This window comes from Mauremys mutica, chromosome 5 (assembly GCF_020497125.1).
Source record: "Mauremys mutica isolate MM-2020 ecotype Southern chromosome 5, ASM2049712v1, whole genome shotgun sequence".
In the NCBI taxonomy this organism is placed as follows: Eukaryota; Metazoa; Chordata; order Testudines; family Geoemydidae; genus Mauremys; species Mauremys mutica.
The window spans coordinates 98,944,018-98,964,598 of record NC_059076.1 but is presented as its reverse complement, the minus strand read 5'-3'; the positions used below and the strand labels follow the sequence as shown (position 1 = coordinate 98,964,598).

Sequence of the window (20,581 nt, the reverse complement as noted above, 5' to 3'; positions counted from 1 at the left end):
TGATTGAATCAGCAATGTAATTAGATGGTATAAACCATTATAATTAGTGTTAGCTTTCCAGCTTCAAACAAAAGAATGTTAGTATTCTGGAGTGTTGTGTGTTTAGCATTTTTTTTATTTTCAGAAATTCCCTGCTTCATTGCATAGCTATAATTGTAATAGGTAATTTAAATGCAGTGGGGTCTGATGACTAGATATATCATTTCTGATGTCAATCAATTATAACAAGAACATCAGGTCTGTGTGGGGCATAGTGGTAAATTAAGGTGTAAAATCCTGTCTTAATATTCTAAGAAACAGCTGAGAGATATGAGGTCTGCTCTTTCAAGATTACGCAGCTTGGTTATCGTTGTCCAAGAGAGAAGTATCTTCAGTCAGTGTTTGCATACAGATGGCTTTTGTTTTACTTTGCTTCCTTGTCTTGCTAACTTCGGACCAGACTGAAATGGTGCTTTTCATTTTTGTATTGCAGATTCTCTGAAAAAGAGTCGAGGGGGAGAGAGCAGACCTTTAGAATTTCTTATGGCCAGTGAAGCTAATAGATGAAAGGGAAGGGATCTATAGAGAATTACCAAAATGGCCTCCAAGATAAAAATTCACTCCTAAATAATGACATGATACATTATAATCCATTACCACATAGAAACAAATGAAAATAAAATATTATAAGAGCAGAATCTACTAGCTTCACAATTCTTAAGGTTGAGGAAACTCTTCTGAGAGGAGAATCTATTTTCAGGGACTACTAACATCATGAAAAAACTTCCCTCGGGTCTGAAAATTGATTGAAAAGATTTAATTCGGCTATTGTTGGCTTTTTATATAGCTTTAACAATTTGATTTAGCAGTTTATGAATCAGAACGTTTACAAAAATTGGCAATTTCTGTTTTTGTTTTTTTGCCTGGTCAGTTCCAATAACTAAAACTTTTGAGATGCTATTACCAAGTTTTAATTAAATCAATTTTCTTATTGTCCAGAAAAATGCACTTCTTTTAAAAGAATTGCTTGTCTACTATACTTTATAGAGCTGGAAGAAATTAGAGAGAAAATAATAAAACCTAACACTTGCATTTCCATTTTCAAAGTGCTTTATAAACTTTAACTATTCAAATAAAACTTATTTGTGATAAATCTTCATTTTGTGAGTGAGACTATTGAGGTTGAGGAAGTTAAATGGCTTAGCTAAAATATCAGAAGGCAGCAGTGTCAAAACCTGGATTCGAATTTGGATTTTTTTGTTTTGTTTTAATCCTGTTTAGACAAATAGATTATGTTTTCCTCTTCTAAATCACAAGTGGTCTAGGAAAGAGACCTGGAGGAAAGGGGGAAAGGTTTAATGAGACCTGATATGAAAGACAGACAGTGTGTGGCAACTGCAAAGAAAATAAATAAGATGCTTTGATAGGTAACCTGGGGAATTTAGTTTTAAATGAAGGTAATAATGATTCTTCTGTACTATGCTCTTATCAGACCTTATTTGGAAGGTTCTCTACATTGTTAATCACTGATCTTAAAGGATAGTGTCCAAAGGTTAGAAAGTGGCCAGGGCAAGGTAACAAGACTAGTTTGAGAATGTGGAGGGAATATTTTGTGAGGAAAGGAACTAAATAAATTGAACTTGGGGAAAAAAAGATGGCAGGAGACCTGTTTGTTGTTTAGGGTTGAGGAAACAGAGGGCTTACGTTTACATGTTCTAATCCTACTATACATCTTTCATAACCCAAATATTTCTTTGTTCCTGTTTCCATTGACACCAGACTGGAATAAGGCATCAGCATGACAGGTCTGTTCCTAGGACCTTAGCTCCTGGAGTCATATGATCACATCAGAATCTCATCTTTCGTATGACTCCCCTTTCCTCCCTCCCCCCACCCCCACCATCCTCTTGGTCATGGAGAAACACTTGAAAACATGAACCAAGCGTAACTCAATGCAACGATGTCTGCCTGAGTCTGCAGACAGCCTGAAATAATAGCCCCTAAGAGGAGTGAACTGCCCGATGCATCTCAGAAGGGAGTTAATTACACAGAAAATAAGATAAGGTAGCCTCCCACATCACGCCAGCAAAGGACTGTGGGTGAGTGGCCAGAGGAAAGTCTAATATGCTTAGCTCATGCACCAAAGAGACATTGCAGCTGATGAGCTAGGTACTGAGTGTTATCCCCCTCCACCTGTCCCCTTCATATGCACTTTGCACCGTCTTCTCGGGAGAAAGAAGAGTCTTCTGCTACTCCTGAAGGAAGGGGGGCTATCCCTGCTGCTTTTCCTGGGGGGGGAAAGGTGATCCCGTGCTGCAGTCTCTACCAACAACACTTCAAGTAGAGGGATGGAGCCACATGGGGCCCCATGTCATTGTATTGCCTGAATGTGGTCTGATTGACACTACCTGGCTGACTTACAGTGAATTGGAGTCACTAGCAAAAGGAGCTACTAGATCGGGGTAGGCAACCTACGGCACGCGTGCCAAAGGCGACACACAAGCTGATTTTCAGTTACACTCTCACTGCCCGGGTCCTGGCCACCGGTCCGGGGGGCTCTGCATTTTAATTTAATTATAAATGAAGCTTCTTAAGCATTTTAAAAACCTTATTTACTTTACATATAACAATAGTTTAGTTATATATTATAGACCAGGGGTCGGCAACCTTTCAGCAGTGGTGTGCCGAGTCTTCATTTATTCACTCTAATTTAAGGTTTTGCGTGCCGGTAATACATTTTAACGTTTTTAGAAGGTCTCTTTCTATAAGTCTATATTATATAACTAAACTATTGTATGTAAAGTAAACAAGGTTTTCAAAATGTTTAAGAAGTGTCATTTAAAATTAAATTAAAATGCTGATTTTACGCCGCCAGCCTGCTCAGCTCGCTGCCAGCCTGGGGTTCTGTTCACCTAGACCGGCAGCGGGCTGAGCAGGGCCTGCGGCTGGGACCCCAGACCTGGGTGGGGAGGTTTCAGGGGTCAGGGCAGAGGGCTGGGGTGGGGGGTGGGGTTCAGGGATGAGGGCTGGGGTGTGTGGGGGGTGCAGGGCAGAAGGCTGAGTGTGGGGGGGTCAAGGGTCAGGGCAGAGGGCTGGGGGTGTGTGTGGGGGTGCATGGCAGAAGGCTGAGTGTGTGGGGGGGTCAGGGCAGAGGGATGGGGCTGTGGGGATGCAGAGCAGAAGGCTGGGTGTGTGTTGGGGTGGGTGGGGTTCAGGGCAGAGGGCTGGGGGGTTTGGAGGCTGCAGGGCAGAAGGCTGAGTGTGTGGGGGGTCATGGCTGGGGGGTGCAGGGGGTCAGGGCAGAAGGCTGGGGGTGTAGGGGGGTTCAAAGGTCAGGGCAGAGGGCTGGGGGGTATGGGGGCTGCAGGGCAGAATGCTGAGTGTGTGGGGGGGTCAGGGCAGAAGGCTGGGGGTGTAGGGGGGTTCAAAGGTCAGGACAGGGCTGGGGGGTATGGGGGCTGCAGGGCAGAAAGCTGAGTGTAGGGGGGGGTCAGGGCAGAGGGGGGGGGTGTAGGACAGAAGACAGTGTGGGGGGGATTAGGGCAGAGGGCTGGCGTGCTCGGCCATAGGGGTGCTCCCAGCCCCCTGCCCTGAGCGGCTCAGGGCAGAGGGCTGGAAGGGATATGCCTGTTCCACCCCCTTCCCCAAGGCTCCGTCCCTACCTCTCTCTGTCCCCTCTAGGGAGCTGCCTGCATGCTGTTGCTCTTCCCCTCTCCCCCTCGCTAAGGCCATCAGCTGATTGGCGCAGGGAAGGAGAGGGGGCGGGGCAGGAAAGCACCACTCTGGGGGAAGAAGTGGGGGAGAGGGAAGCTTGGTTGCTGCAGAACCAAGCTTCTGCCTCCTGCCCCGCAGGGGAGAGCGGTGGGCGGGGGGTGGGGCTGAGTGGGGCTGGGGGCCAGGACTGTGGCAGGCGCTCAAAATCGGCTCGCGTGCCACCCATGCTGCAGGTTGCCGACCCCTGTTATAGACTTAGAGAGACTTTCTAAAAACGTTAAAATATATTACTGGCATGTGAAACCTTAAATTACAGTGAATAAATGAAGACTCGGCACACCACTTCTGAAAGGTTGCCGACCCCTGGACTAGATGTTTCTGACAGCACAACTTGTATGTATGTAGAGGGAAGTGGTACAGAGAATAGGATGGGAAATCAAAATGGTGTTAATAGAGATTGTCAAGATTTATATTTAAAATGAGTATAAAGCACAGCTGAAGCACAGGTGTTTTCATGGTTGAGAAGACTATGGACTGGTTTTCTGTGATGAAGTAGTAACAAAGGATGGATCTGCAAGTATGTGTAGGCTCAAGGTTTTGTAAGACTCCTTTCTAACTTATTAATGGTGGTTCTGGAATGCCAAGGCAGCAGCTCACCCACTTCTACTCCTTGTAGAAAATGACCGGTGAGATATATAGTTCCCAAAAATAAGGGGAGCCACTTTCTGTGGGCCTGATTCAGCACAATATGTACTTAGTTTCTGCACTCTCAAAATGAATTGTGGTCCCCTTATTTGATGTCTGGCCCTAATGCACATTGGAATACGGTAGGAAAGAGAGGCAGAAAAGTAGCCAACAGGAGGTAGTAGACTGGGGAAAGAAAGAGTTCTCCGGATTTTTCCTGGGAAAAATTTTCAAGTAATTAAAATCAAGTGTATTTTTTTAAGTGTTGAATTAGTCCATTCTCTTGGCCTCCCACTGCTTTTCTTGGGTTTGTTTTGTTTTTGTTTCTGTTTCTGTTTTTACTTTCTGTTGAGTGATTTAGGGCTTTTGGTCTATTTCTGCCACTTCCCAAGCTTTGAATAGGGAAGCATTTTTTTTTCTGGAGGCAGCACTTCTATCTGCCAACAATAGGTGCTGTTTCTAATGGGATGGGTTTTCTCTCATCTTCTTACTCTCCCAAGGTCCTTGTTTACTTTTCTCTCAATTGTCAGTTTCAGTCACCTCCTCTGCTTGTGTTTTTTGTTATGTTTCATGTTATCTTTGGCGCCTCTCCCCTTTTCCCTTCTTCTTATTGCTCCCTTGGTGTTTGTGTTCACTTGTCAAATAGACTAGTCCTGTCTTCAGTTTGCCTAGAATGTTTTCCCTTGATGCGCTGTAGTGTTGTGCAAAAGCATATCAGGTGGCCCAAGGCATCATTTACAATAGAGGAAAATGCTCTGCTTTCAATATGCCGCGTTCTTGCCCAAACATGCGGAAGAATTTAGTCAAGCTGCACCATTTCATAGACCAATATGATCTTGTCTTCATGGGTTTTTAGAGGCATGGGCGTCCCTTTATGAGCTTTCCATTCATGTCTCAGCTCAGATCCAGGCATCATTCCAACAAAATTGAGAGGGAAAAAGAGAGACCTACATGGTACTGGTAACAACCTGCAATGGGAGAACCATTTGGGGTGTACATGGCCATTGCCTAGACCTTTTTGTAGATGCAGAAAATTCCATTGGAAAGGAATGAGTCTCCCCCACCAGAAGTATAGTAGAGAGAAATATTTCTAACCATGTATGCTAGTGGTCTGGTATATATGTGGAATTATTAGGCAGATCTCTGTTCCTTAAATCTGAACACATCTTTCTCCAATTAGTATTGAAAGTGCTGGTAATTCTGTAGTCTAGTTACGCAGCAAGCTGATATCTTTACTAGCCTGTGATCCAGCTGAAGATCTTAAAATGCTCTATAAACATGAATAAAGTAAGCCCCAAAACTCACCTGTGAGGAATAGTATGTATGGCATAGCTCTAATTTACAGCTGGAGAAACTGAAGCAGAGGCCCAAAGACAACCTGCCAACCTGAAGCATATTCTCACCAGCAACTGCACACCGCACCATAGTAACTCTAACTCAGGAACCAATCCATGCAACAAACCTCGATGCCAACTCTGCCCACATATCTACACCAGCAACACCATCACAGGACCAAACCAGATCAGCCACAACATCACCGGTTCATTCACCTGCACTTCCACCAATGTAATATATGCCATCATATGCCAGCAATGCCCCTCTGCTATGTACATCGGCCAAACTGGACAGTTTCTAAGGAAAAGGATAAATGGACACAAATCAGACATTAGGAATGGCAATATACAAAAACCTGTAGGAGAACACTTCAACCTCCCTGGCCACACAATAGCAGATCTTAAGGTGGCCATCCTGCAGCAAAAAAAACTTCAGGACCAGACTTCAAAGAGAAACTGCTGAGCTCCAGTTCATCTGCAAATTTGACACCATCAGCTCAGGACTAAACAAAGACTGTGAATGGCTTGCCAATTACAGAACCAGTTTCTCCTCCCTTGGTTTTCACACTTCAGCTGCTGGAACAGGGCCTCATCCTCCCTGATTGATCTAACCTCGTTATCTCTAGCTTGCTTCTTGCTTGCTTATATATACCTGCCCCAGGAAATTTCCACCACTTGCATCCGAAGAAGTGGGTATTCACCCACGAAAGCTCATGCTGCAAAACGTCTGTTAGTCTATAAGGTGCCACAGGATTCTTTGCTGCTTTTACAGAACCAGACTAACACGGCTACCCCTCTGATACTTAACTAGCCCAAGATCACATGGTGTGTCAGTGGCAATGCCAGGAATAGAACCAGGATCTCCTGACTCCAAGTCCCAGGCTTTAGCCGTTATTAGTTCAAGGTTCCTCTCTGTTATTAATGGTAGTTGTGCATGTAAATCCTCACATGTGAGAATTGTAGCCTTAGTTCTTAAAATTAAAAATTAGCGAAGGCCCAAAAATTATATTCATATGGATGTTAATGAAATGGGATTAATCTGTCTGCAAGTGACATCATTGTCTTTAAACTGCCCTCTTCTATGGCTATCTAAGAATGGTTAATTTTCATGTAGCTGTATTTGAGGTTGTGACGTAAAGAGCTAGAAAAAAATTCCAGATCTAAATAGCAAACTAAAAAAAAATTGACTGCCACTCCCATAGGTATTCTGTTAGTTTCCCCTCCATTTGTGCAGCACAAAGTAAACAGTTTTCCCATCCAAGTAACACTCATTCTCTCTTTACAAAAATGAAATTGTTGAGCTGAGATTAAGGAGATATGGTGGATTATTAGACTAACTACTGAAGAACAGAGTTGAATTCTGACTTGTACATATGTGGGGATAGGACGGGACCAGAAATCCTCTTTGTGACTCATCATGAAAAGCATGTGCAGAATTTGCACAACTCTGCAGAACTGACAGCTGTTATTCAAATCGCATATCTCCAGCTGATGGTTTCCCCTAAGATTATTCTGTGTGATTTGGAAGAAGAAATGCCTGTGTTTGGCTTTCCTTGGTGGTTTCCCATCCAATGACTGACCCTAGGTTGTAATGTCTGACTTGATTACAGCACTTGGTGGCTGCAAGCAAAAGAAGCTTAGGATTTAGAAAAGCAGGGATGTCGCAGCAGTAGCATGGCAATGATGCTGGACTGTCATTGCGTGCAAGGCACCAACCTATGTTAGACCCTCCTCATGTCATTGTTCCCTGCTATGAAAGCTTTGTTTTGATTAAAATACTGCAATGTATGTATCTTAAGGATGTGCTTTTAAGGTTTCACAAAGCTGTTCCAAATGGAATTCTATGTTTAAAACTGCAGTCATAGTAGGGTAAAAGCATTTGAGCTGATACTAGCTTTTTTGCTATTGAGATCCACTGCAGCTAACTCATTCTTCTACAGAGTTCAATTTTCAGTAAAACCCATTGCTTTTTAATGCTCCTGGATATTCCTTTTGAATATCTCTGCATTCTTGTTGACTCCAGCCAGCTTGATTTGCTGCATTTCATTAAATTTGCAACATTGGTATTTTAATTGCCATTGTGCACTAGCAGGAGTAAGTTAATATGTAGTTTGAGTTAATTTATATTAGGAATAAATAAAACTGTACTATAACTTTTTTGGTTTTGGATTCTCCCAGTAGCTTAGTCAACTCAATCAGATTCTTTTCTAGATTTGGTTATGTAAGCTCTGTGGGTTCATATGTTTTTTACCCTCTTACAAACAAATGTTTCTGCCATGGGGGTAGGTGATATGACCACAGATAAAAGCATACATGGGCTGAAATCCTAGTTAGCCAGATAGTAGTCCTGTCTGTCACAGAGAGAAAAGGAATTTGTTTATTTTAGTCACAAATGGACATTTATTAAGCAGTTGCTCAATTCTCTTCGTGAAATGTATGACTTGGTTAAGCAGGACTGAGGAGTTGGCTAGCTCATACTATGACTGGCTCGTTCACAACTGCAAAATAAACTAAAAATATAAAATAGCTTTCCAGCCTCACCCACAACCTTTTAATCCAAGGGTGACTAACTTTAACTACTGCACTGTTTTAACTACTGTTGAACTATATGTACACACAAGCATAGTGTAAAAACACTAACTTGCTGAATGAAATTCACCAGCCTTTGAGAACTCTGCTGGGACAGAATCATCATTCCAGTGCACAGGTAGGGTGCAGAGATGCAGCATGGCCCAGCTACAGCGGCTGGTAGAGTCAGCCCCTCTATGCCTCCTCTGGGAGGAGTTTTTTGTCCCTGGCTTGGAATAAATACTTGCCCAGTGGCCTCTCTTCCTGTGCATCTACAGTGACTCCTTCCTGTGCTGACCTATTCAGGGCCTACTTTGAGGCCATCCTGTATGGCAATTTTGCCCACCCACACTTGACTAAAGTTGAGCGTAAGTGGTGCAGAGAGCATTGCCTAGATGGTACCAATAGCAAGATAAATGAAAAACATATCTTACTTGAGAGCTAATTATACATTTTCACATGCAGGTCAAAATACACTGTATAGAATACTTCTTTAGATACAGTGGAATATATTGGCATATTTTAAGATTGCTTCAGTTTCATACATAGTGACAATATGGAATGGCTTATGATAAAAATGCTTGTCATATGTATGAAATATGGCATAATATACAGCATAAATGGAGGGACATTAGTTGTATTAATGATTCAAGAATTTCTAATACAAGATGCAATATCCATGTGAGCCAAATACAGGAACATAATAGTGAAATACCTTAAATAATTTAGCATCATACAAAATGTCATTAATACAGGGTTTCTTTCCAGTGAACTCGACTAGTAGTATGTATATTTTTTTTCTAAAACACTTTTCAATTTGCAGTATTATTTAGCTTGATGTTGCAGATATTTCATTGTTCAGCATCTGAAGAGAATTAAGTCTCACACGCATGAACAGATGACATCAGCCGAACACCATTACAAGTTAGTTTCTCTGCACCACATAGTTCTTTTCTCCATTTTTAAAGAGTTGCAATAAATACTGTAGTGTCCTTGTCAATACCATTGCTCAGAATAAATTGGTGACGAAGATTTCTTCAATCTGTTTCTTTATTGAATGCAAATATTATAGGTGGAACTGGCAATGACTCTTATAGTTATGGTTGTCTAACACTTTCCATAATAAGACCCTGTTTTCAGCTGTTTATAACTTTGCCAAAGTTTAACCGTTCACACTGAAATTTTCCATGCTGGGTGCCTGCTTCAGGCTGAAATTATTTTGCAACGCTTCAGTTAAAGCACTTCAGCATTTTCCAAGAGGGAGGCTAGGGGAAAAATATATTCTTTAACATTAGCAAAACAATTTTAATGAGAGTTTCACTGTGAACCTCGTGTTTGGAGCACTCGGGTCAGAGGTGGCCTATTGCTTTCCCCATGAAAATCCATCCAAATTTGCCAGATTATAAACTGCTGAAAATCACTGTTTCCATATGCTCATAGAGGTTTGTTAGAGGCTGGTAGCAAAATTCTCCAAATACTTTCTCCACTGAGCATGCTCCACTCCCACAGAGTTGACTGAGCATGCTCTAGCATTGGGCTGAGGATGGGCTTTTCCTTCAATTGCTCTTCCTTGCTGCTATGATGCTAGGAGCCAGAACTAAGAGCAAAGGAGACTCTCCTTTGCTCCCAGTGCCCCCGGCACACAGGCAGGGTGGAGGAGGAGAAAGTTTCCTGCCTCAAATGCAAAAGGTCCGGGGACAGGCTTGGGGAGAGTGATACGTGAAGAGTGAACAGACACATGCTGGAGACAGGAGCGCTGGGGGAAGTGCAGACTGGGGCACAGTGGCAAACAGTGTGTAAAGGATAGAGCAGTCTTCCCTGCACAACCTAAAATAGACCCATGATTCTTGAGTCCCAGCATTACTCAGCTGTCTGCAAATATCTGTGAAACCCACCAGCAAAATGTATCCTCATCCTTCTCTGAGTGATTGGTCCACATAGAAGATAACAGTCCACTACTGCCAGATATTCCATTAGCTCAAGTGGGAGAGGCCTCTGTGGTCGATCTAAAGCTTTCACTCTGCTGATGCAGGGGTCAGTGGCCGTGGACTCATAGGGATTCTCTGGGATCTGCCAACTAGGCACAGCTTTTGTGAGGGAGGAGGGATGCAAACCCTGTCCCATAAGAGCACAATGTAGAGGGATCATCGAGAGGGAATCTCATGAGGTTTCCTCTTGTGGATTTTGATTGGGATTGGGGAAAAATCTGGGTCCATAATAGACAACTAATCTTGTAAAGTACATTTTTAAAAAGAGCATCTTATCTTTTTGTTCTACTGAATGTCTCTATTTATTGTTTATTACATATTAGAAATATTGCACAGATGTATAATCAATATATTGCTGTTTTTCTTTCCCCATGTAGTGGGGAAATTAAATATATTCATATATAAAGTAGAAGCATGTTAAATAATGTAGCTGTGTCGCTTTCGTTCTTTTGAGGGTTTGGGTTTGCTCCTGCAATGAGATTTGCCCTAGTTTAGGAAGTTGTCTTTTGCAGTAATTAGGATTAATGGCTTGATATGGTCTTATCATATTTGTCAATCCTCTCTTAATGTGCCAAGTGCTTCACGCCTTTTGATGATAACCATAGGAAGTTCCATTTAGACAAATACAGTATTTGTGCAGCATTAGGATAAGGGAAATACTTCATTTGTTTTGCCAATGTTTATACCCAGAGAGTTTTGCAGATTCATTAATAAATTCATCAGATGAGCTACAAGTTATTCCATAGAGTTGAATGTATGTTCCACTCCAGCTAACTCAGCTCTAGATATTTTCCATTTTTTGTTTTTTACAGATTGCTCCAAAGCAATCCAAGTAGTGGGTGATAGTGAGCATTTATAAGATATGTGGTTAGCAGAGGAAATTAAGTCTAAGTACTGTAACTCCAAAATAGTCCCTGCTGTTCATAAACTCACTCTTCAGCATTACAAAGAGGAAGCCAGTACTACAAAATAGAAATGACTGAAACTGTATTTTTGCTCTAGCCATTTTATTTCAATGAAATTGTTCTCTGCAGGCCTCCTTCACTGAAGACATTAAACCAGCCAACCAAAAAGATGAAACTGATTCTGGAAGGCCAGAAATGATGAATTCGGGGTTTGCTTCACCAGGTTTGTTGCTGCAAAACTGCTTTAGCCTGGTGATATTCCCCTACAAATCCATTGTGTTGTGGATTTTTTTCTTCCTCCCTGCTAAATGCTCAAGAAGAGTGCATTCACAGTGACATCTAGAGGTTTCATGAGAAAATGCTGAGCTCATATTTGTCCTGAAATGGTATTACATTGTTTTAAAATCTATCTGATGACTATTATGTCCATTTTGTATCTTACATGTCTTTATATGAATAACTCTAGCTTAAAGTGCAGCATGCCCAGAACGTACTAAAAGTAGAAACTAGTGATAATGCAATAATGGTTTCGGTTCAAGAAATGGTATTTTTTTCAATACATAGAGTTTAAGGCCAGAAGGGACTACTTTATCATCTAGTCTGACCTTCTGTATATCACAAACCACCAACACCACTTGCACACTAAACCCAACAACTGAACTGAGACCAAAGTATTACACTCCAGAGGAGGTTAGGCTATACATTGAAGGAAGGGGGGGAAATTCAAGCCAATCTTTCTAACGGTTCATAAATATATATGTATGGCATCAGCAACATTGCACTCACCCTTGAAGTTAAGGCTTTTCATATGGTTCCTGGTCAGACCGTTGTAAAATTGACTTTCTCAACTAGTTGTAAAATTATGATGCTAGTTTTCTCTGGTAGCAATGTTGCTAAAAAGCAATTTGCATTCCAACATATCTTTTGTTTACTGCTTATTCATAATAAGATCATGTTAACTTATTTTTCAATTTCTAAAACATGCCGATCACTGTTTATCTTGGTGCAGGTACATACAAACAATATGAGGTAGATATTTCAGTAAATGACATATTTGCCTGTAGTAAAAATATAAATATACCCCTCCCATCCTTCAGGTAAAAGCATGATTAACCATTGGAGCTTTTCACCACATCCTGAAGGTTAACCAATTTGAGCTCCATCATCTCAATGAAAGAAGCACATTCTGCCCTCCATTGAAAACCCTCTGTCTCCATCTCCTAGCTGTTCAAATGAAGGGACTATTAACGAGGACTCATAAGCTGATCTCAGCTGCTTTGGTGTGCACAGGGAGGGGGAAAAGAGAGCCCAGGCTTTCAGGTAGATAAATTGCACCTGGCAGCCAATGTAGCACCTGCAGTGCATTAGTGTAACGTACCAGTGATTGAACAATTGGAAGGCCAAATTCTGCACCAGTTGAAGTTTCCAAGTTGTCTCCAGTGGTAGCCCAGTGAAATTCATTTTATTAATGATCTAATCTGGAGGTAACAAAGGCTGAAGGTAACTGTGCCAAGAGCCATATCTGAGAGAAATGGTCATACCAAGTGTAGGTGAAAAGAGTACTTTTGCTCCTCCTTTAAATCCCTTTGGACTTCAGGAGTAACTTGGGATCCAGAAGTATCCCCTAAACTGTGTACAGTAGAACCTCAGAGTTACAAACAAATCAGCCAACCGCACACCTCATTTGGAACTGGAAGTATGCAATCAGCCAGCAGCAGAGACCAAAAAAAAGGAAATAGAGGTCAGTACTGTGTTAAACATAAACTACTAAAAAAAAGGGGGAAGTTTAAAAAAAAAAAAAGATTTGACAAGGTAAGGAAACTGTTTTGTGTTTGTTTCATTTAAATTAAGATGGTTAAAAGCACCATTTTTCTTCCGCATAGTAAAGTTTCAAAGCTGTATTAAGCCAATGTTCAGCTGTAAACTTGTGAAAGAACAACCATAACGTTTTGTTCAGAGTTGCAAACATTTCAGAGTTATGAACAACCTCCAGTCCCAAAGTGTTCGTAACTGTGTGGTTCTACTGTACCTTTCTGAAGGATGTACAGCCTCCCCCTGCCAGTCTGTATAGATCCTTTCCCCAAACAGCCAGCATCACCTCTGTTTTATGTGAACTGAGCCTCAGTCATCCATCTCTCTGTCTCAGCAGACCCTGGGAAAGCAAAGACAGTGCACTTTCTTGTTTTAGTGAAAAAAAATAGGTAAATCTGAGGTGCCATCCACTAATGAGACAGCTTGAGCTACAATATCCTCATTTGAGTACAGACCTAATGTCTGTTTCTTTGAGCGAATAAGTTCTGCTTACTCTGAGGGATGTTTTCAGCACAGATCATCAGGTTTCCAGTCCCATTCCACAGTCACTCTGATTTTATTTTATCTCTCTCTTTCCCCTCCCCTCCCTCCCCGCCCCCCCCGAAAAAAAAGCATTCTTAAAATTTGCAATTCTTACATAGCTGGGATTTTTCTATTTTTTTTAATGTCATGCTGAAAAAAATATTTTGATTCTTGTGTTGTGTGGATTAGCTGCAGAACAGAAACAATTCAAGACAACTGTTACTTGTGCCCGCCCTGCTGTGCCCAGCATGGAGTTCTCTCCTAGCACCCATTCTGAAGAAGCAGCTTCAAAAGATAAAGATCTGAAGAAACCCGAGACAGAACAACAGAAGGAAGCAGCGGTCCTAGTTACAGAGAAGGTACCGGTAGTGTGATACAGAAGAGCATGGGAGAGGGAGTGAAAAGGACCTGCCATGCAAATGCTTTCATTGTTAATGAGCTAGGTTTTACTTTACCTTATGTAATACTAAACTAGGAATTTAATCAAAGCAGCCTGTTAATGAACAATCTTGAGTCATTGTCTTACTACAAAATGTTCCTCTTTCTTCCACATGGAAGAGCTGAACTTTGGTATTCCTATATGCACTGAACCAAAGGTCCAAGCTTGCGAATTCTGCAAACACGGTATTTTCTGTTGGTATTTTCTGTTGCAAGCAGGCCAGTTGAAGTTAATGGGACTAATTATGATTTTGAACAGGGCACCCTATAGTAAGACTCATGACTCATGACTCAATTCAGTTGCAGCTCCCTGATTCTGCACCACCTGCTCCGAGCACTAAAGTGGCTGAAGCAGACCAGAGAATCAGACCTGAAGATCTTGTGTTTCTGTGTGTAGGGAAAGCAGAATATCTGAAGAATGTAAAAGAAAGAAGTTTGCCCTTAAAGCCTTCTTGAAATGTTCAGTGAGTGCATGTGATTGAGACAGTGATTGTGTCTGACAAGACTCTGCTGTGAGGAAATGTATATTGCTGCATATCTTTGGACTGGTAGCAGCCTTGGTATTTAGGGAAGTGCTAATATCATATGGGGGGCAGTAGCAAAAAAAATCCAGAATTTAAATATTACAAAATTACACCAAAGTGATGTAAGTAAAAGTTTAGCATCATAATCTTGATTCAGAAAATATGTGAAAAAAAACTTCATATAGAGGAATTAGGACCTCGTTAATTCTGTATGGTAGCATTTTATTCAGTCAGACATGGTGCTTTCTGGATGTTAACGCCTGTTCTTAAATAATTGTGTAGGTAGTGAAGTCAAAGGCTCCAGAACAAGAAGGGAGTATATTATTTCCATTTTTGAAGAAAGTACCCGAGACCAGCCAAGTTATTCTGCAGAACTCTGATCAACAAGGTAAACAAAAGAAAACAGGAGTATTCTGTAGCTTTGTAGAATTTAACTGGGTTGTATTTAAACATCTGTTAGAAGGGTCAAAAGAAAAATAGCTGTCCTTTGACCTACAGTTCAAGTAATTGATCTCCATTCAGGGTGCGCTGTGCGCGTGTGCTCCATGTGTATGAGACTGAAATATCTTTCACCGGCAGTGTCCATTGGTCCCTGCCCCGTGCCTTTCTCTTCCTCATGCTCCCAACTGAAGGCATAAGGGGCAGTTTAGAACAGCTACTTTTCCAGTTTTTTCTGCTGCCCATGGTCTGAGACTGCACTTCCTCAGCATCCGCAGCTTTAGCTAGCATTTGTTTTTTTTTTACTAATTGTAGATAATTGTATATAGTTTTACCTGTCTTAGTTCATTCAATAGCAAGTGTAGTTTTAGTAGAGCCAGAGGCCCCCTGATGCCCTCCTGGGGTGGCTACCATGCCCAAGCCCTGGCAAGGATTCAAAATCTCTGTGGTCTGCCCGTGGGCCTTCCCAACCAGTGATGATCACCAATTCAATCTATTTTCCTATGTTAAGTTCTCCTCACACCTTCTATGGGCCATCTTAATTATCACTTCAAAAAGTTTTTTTTTCCTCCTGCTAACGATAGCTCATCTCAATTGATTAGACTCTGCCTGTTGGTATGCATACTTCCACCTTTTCATGTTCTCTGTATGTATAAATATCTCCTGTCTGTATGTTCCATTCTATGCATCCGAAGAAGTGAGCTTTAGCTCACGAAAGCTCATGCTAAAATAAATTTGTTAGTCTTTAAGGTGCCACAAGTACTCCTGTTTTTTTTTTGCATGATATTTGTGTATATTGCCTCAGTGAAGCTCATATCCCCTCCAAGAGCAATGTGTGCTGGTCATTCCCTTGAACAACCCATCAATCCCATGAATTCAGGCTTAGAAATTCCTGTGGATTGTTCAATGAAACCCCAATCTGACCTGGCTTTTCTGACCCCCCCACTGTACATTGAGCAGCAGCACCAAAAAGTTCCTCTTGAACATGGTTGCCCTGGGCTCCGGGACTGCTGGGAGTAGAGCTGAGGGCTCTAACAAACCAGGCAGACCTGAGGAGGGTGAGCAAACACTCTCACAAGAAACATGAGAAATCCCCTTCTAAATGCTCATTTGGGAAGACCTCCTCTCCAGCATCCTCAATGTCAGGTGAGACTCCATGCCCCAATACTGGTGTGTTAGAGAGCACTGTATCAGTTCTGTGACACCATCAACCAGCCAAGTCACAGTAAGACCACCAAGACTAATGGCACCACCCATTGACACAGGGCCTTGTACTACTCCGACGAATCCAGGATCAGTGGGAGAGTTTCATCGGCCTTATCAAGACAAGAGAAGTCAGCCCTGATAGAGGCTCAAAAATCTTACGGGCACCTTCCCACTCCCACAGAAGAGACTATGTGGCCCAAGGACAGTGGCACCCTTCTCTGTGGGGACCACCATTTTACCCCTATGATCCCTCACATTGGACTTGGGGTCCTTTGGATCTATTTATGAGCCATCTGGAATACAGATGGACAGAATGGGAGTTGAGACAGGCATCCCCTTATGGAAAAGAACCTCAGCCCACTCAGGAGCACTCTGAGGAGGAGGATCAACCAGGTGGAGCTGGTTGTCCCTGCTGGATTATTATTGTCCTCACCAGATGAGGTGGTCACATCACCACTGGGTGACTATAGACAATTCCAAGATCCTCTCCTGAGGAGAATTGCAGATATGCTCTAGATGCCCCCTGGAGGAAGTACAAGAAATTCCTCACAAGTTATTGGATATCCTCCACAGTGCGCGTCCTAATAAAGTGGCACTGCCAATCAATAAGACCATCTTAGAACCTGCCAAGATAGTCTGCGATTCTCCAGACATTTGGCACTCCTACTCCAAAAAGATGGAGAAGAAATATTTTTGTACTAAATGAGTGGCGGACTCAGAAGATACTTCCCGCTAGATGGCAACATCTTTGGTTATGAGATGGGGTTCCCAGTTCCAGTCCTCCCAGAACTCCCACAGAAGTTCAATCGATTTGCCTTTCAAGGGAAATAACCTATTCAGTGAGAAAACAGATGAATCATTATATTCCCTCAAGGACTAATCCTCTCAGCATGCACCATCCAGGAGTGCAGAATACTCTGTTAGAAAGCCTCAGCAGACATTTTTCCACAGAGCACAAGTGGGAGCCACATGACTTGGTGATATGGTATATCTTTCAACAGTGGAGTTCTCATTGTGAGATCTCTTTGCATCTCAAGAGACCAAGAAATGCCCAGGCTTCTGCTCCTGAGCAGCCAGGAGCCACAATGCCAGAGGGGATGCATTTCTGTTACGTTGGTCAGAACTGCTGATGTACGTATTCCTGCCCATCCCTCTCTTACCTCGAATCCTGAGGGAGATCAAACGAGACAAAATGTCGATGATCCTAGTTGCTCCTGGGTAGCCGAGGCAGTTCTAATTCACCAGTGTTGTCCAGGTGGCCTCTCACCATGCATCTGTATCCAATTCTTCTTGGCTCTATTGAGCTGTAGGCAAGGGTAAGATCCTTCATCCCAACCCCTCATATCTCCATTTAACAGGCTAGTATTTGGGTAAATGACAAATTTAGGGCAGTTGTGCTTGAAAGCTGTTCAATCTATCCTTAGCAATAGCAGAAAAGACACCACAAATGGAAAAGATATACAACAAAATGGAAAAGATCCTCGATATAGTGCCAGCATCATTGGATACCCCTAGGGTTCCAAGGTCATGGCTATTCTGGACTACTTCCTCTTTCTAAAAACGTCAGAGCTGCCTCTCAGCTCCTTGCAAGTGCACCTGGCAATCATTAGCACCTTTCATCTTCTGGTGGACAACCATTCAGTCTTTGCCCATACTGCTATAGTAAGGTTTCTGAAGGGGAATTATCAGAATCTTTCCTCCAGTACTGAAGCCTACCCCAATGTGACCTCCAATCTAGTTCTGTCAGCATTAACAAATTCTCCATTTGAACCTTTAGCCTCATGTTCCTTGCTCATCTGTCTATGAAGGTTGCATTTCTAGTTGCAGTCATCTCAGCCAGAAGAGTAGGTAAGCTGGATGGATCCTTCTGGTGGAGCCTCTCTCTATATGGTCTTCTACCAGGGTAAGATTTTCCTCGAGGTTACATCCTAACTTCATTCCAGAAATCTTGGAATTCCGTCTGAAGTGGGTCATCCACCTACTTGTCTTTAATCCAAAGTACCATGCTGCCAGAGAAGCTACACTCTGGATGTCAATCCAGCCTTGGCATTCTACCTGCAGAGGACAAAATCCTTCAGGGAATCTCATTAACTCTCTCTCTTTTTACTGAATGTATGAGAGAGGAAGCAAAGATGGATTTCAGGATGCATCCTGCTTTGCTGTGACTTGACAGTGACCCCTCACAAGGTGTGAGAGCCCACTCAATCAGAGCCTAGGCACCATCAATAGCTTCACTTCATGATGTTCCCCTTCTGGAAACCTGTAAAGTGGCAACATGGGGTTCTGTTCATACCTTTGTGAAACATTATGCCCCAGCACAAGCGTCTCCTGTAGACACATCTTTCAGCAGAGTGGTCTTCCAATCTGTCGTACAACAGGGTTCCTCACATCTGCTTTCTCAACAAACACTGCTTGTGAATCACCTTGAGTGCAATACACACTGGGACCATCACTTGAAGAAAGTCCAATTACTTACCTGGTACAGGCAGCAAAGAATCCTGTGGCACCTTATAGACTAACTGACGTTTTGCAGCATGAGCTTTCGTGGGTGAATACCCACTTCTTCGGATGCTGCAAAACGTCAGTTAGTCTATAAGGTGCCACAGGATTCTTTGCTGCTTTTACAGATCCAGACTAACACGGCTACCCCTCTGATACTTACCTGGTACAGTAACTGGAGTTCTTCAAGATATATGGTTCCTACATATGTTCCACTACCAGCCCTCCTTCCCCTGTGCTTCAAGTCCTTATCCTAAGGTTCTTCACAGTAGAAGGAACTAGAAAGCTGATCAGTCCACACTGCCCCTTATGCCCTCTGCTTAGAGTACAAGGAGGAGATGCGCACAGGCACAGACATTGCTTATGAAAAATCTTCCAGTCTCAGGTTCATGGAGCAAGTGCACTCATTGAATGGAATACACGTGGGGGCCACACATCTCAAAACTCCAGTTACTATACAAGGTAAGTAAGCAGACTTTTAAAACGTACATAATTATTTTTCACCAAAAAATTGCTTCTGTACTAGTATGGTTAGTGTACTTCTGTGGTGATAATTACACTGTTATCACTACCTTCCTTAAATACAACAGTAGAAGTATGGCACGAGTCAGGAAGACCAGGATGGCACTATTATATATCTGACATTGAGTTAAAGGGTATATTATATTTAATGGTATTATATTTTACTAGTACTGCTGTTCTAAGATGAAAATAGCTTAGTAATCACTTTGATGATAAAAATCTTTGGAGCTAAGTTCTGTCCTCATCTGCTCATGTGTGGCTCTTATTAAAGTGAATGATAACAATGCATAGATCTGGCATGGACTTCAGCTTACCTCACAAATATTTGATGAAGTTGATGTAAATCATGAAAATTTCCTTTTTATCCTCATGATGTGCAGATTTTAATAGTGTGCAAAATAATACACATACTATGCAGAAATCATAGAGCAACTCCAAGAATTATCTGACCTTCTAGTGTCCCCTGAAACTTTTGGTTAAATTGGCTTTGACGGTCTGTATAAGTAATGCAAAGACTTCTCCCCCTTCTTGCTGTTTTCAGGACTGAAATTTCTTTAGATGGCAGTTGCGGAAAACAAAACAACCCTGAGTGGAAGTAGAAATTGAACTTGTAATAAGTTGGGAGATTCTTCACCCATAATACAACTTAAGTGTTAACTTAAACTAAACAAGAGAGCAGCCATACATTGAGTTATAGAATGTAGATATTTAATTTCTTAGTAATGTTGAAATTCTTCATGTGCTCTAGAACCCACATAGAATAGATGTTGCTGAGAAAGTCAAACAATACAAAATAACTTTAACATGTGTGATGTATGTAAAAGTTCATGATGAGTTTGAGATTTAAAAATGTAGGATTCCGACTGGGAGAAAAATGTCTTTAATAATGCACCAGTGTGTTAGAGGACATTCAGATGAAGTATACCACACCAACAGCTTTTAAATACTAATAGCATTTCAACTACAAACCCTCTTAATTTATCACCAGGGAAAATGGAACTCAAACTAGCTTTGATCAACCACCCTTTAAAGCGATTAATGAATTAATTTAAAAATCCATTTGGTCACTGAGTTCACTTCTACCTGGTAATCAGTTTTCTTTTCACAGTGTCATATTTCTTGTTTTGTTTCTATTCTGCCGTCCACTCTAGAGTCACCCAGCCGTGCCAGTGTTCCGCTTAAGGTTCGGAACTCCTGGCGACGCTCACAGTTTTTCTCACAGTCAGGTAAATGATGCGCTGGGAGTAGCTGCATCTTTCCCGCTGTGCTGAGTAGTAGGTGTCTTAAAATGTGTGCTGGGGCAAAAGCTGATGATCACTGGTACTTATTTCCACTGTCTGCTTTCATAGAAAGTGCCTATTCCTGTTGCACAGTTGGCAAAGAGCTGTTGGATTACACGCAGATGTAATGCTTTGGTTTCAGACACCAAAATAATAATTTTCCTTTTA

General features: G+C 42.0%; 1 protein-coding gene across 4 annotated transcripts in view; it reads left to right on the top strand.

Moving 5' to 3' along the window:
* The window catches only part of LIMCH1 (LIM and calponin homology domains 1), a 307,869-nt gene that overhangs the window by 231,874 nt on the left and 55,414 nt on the right, over positions 1-20,581 (top strand). For all 4 annotated transcript variants that reach the window (XM_045018682.1, XM_045018681.1, XM_045018684.1 and 1 more), the window contains 3 exons: positions 11,302-11,395; positions 13,696-13,865; positions 14,751-14,856. In XM_045018682.1, coding sequence (XP_044874617.1) covers positions 11,302-11,395; positions 13,696-13,865; positions 14,751-14,856 — 370 coding nt within the window. The remainder of the gene's footprint in view (positions 1-11,301; positions 11,396-13,695; positions 13,866-14,750; positions 14,857-20,581) is intronic.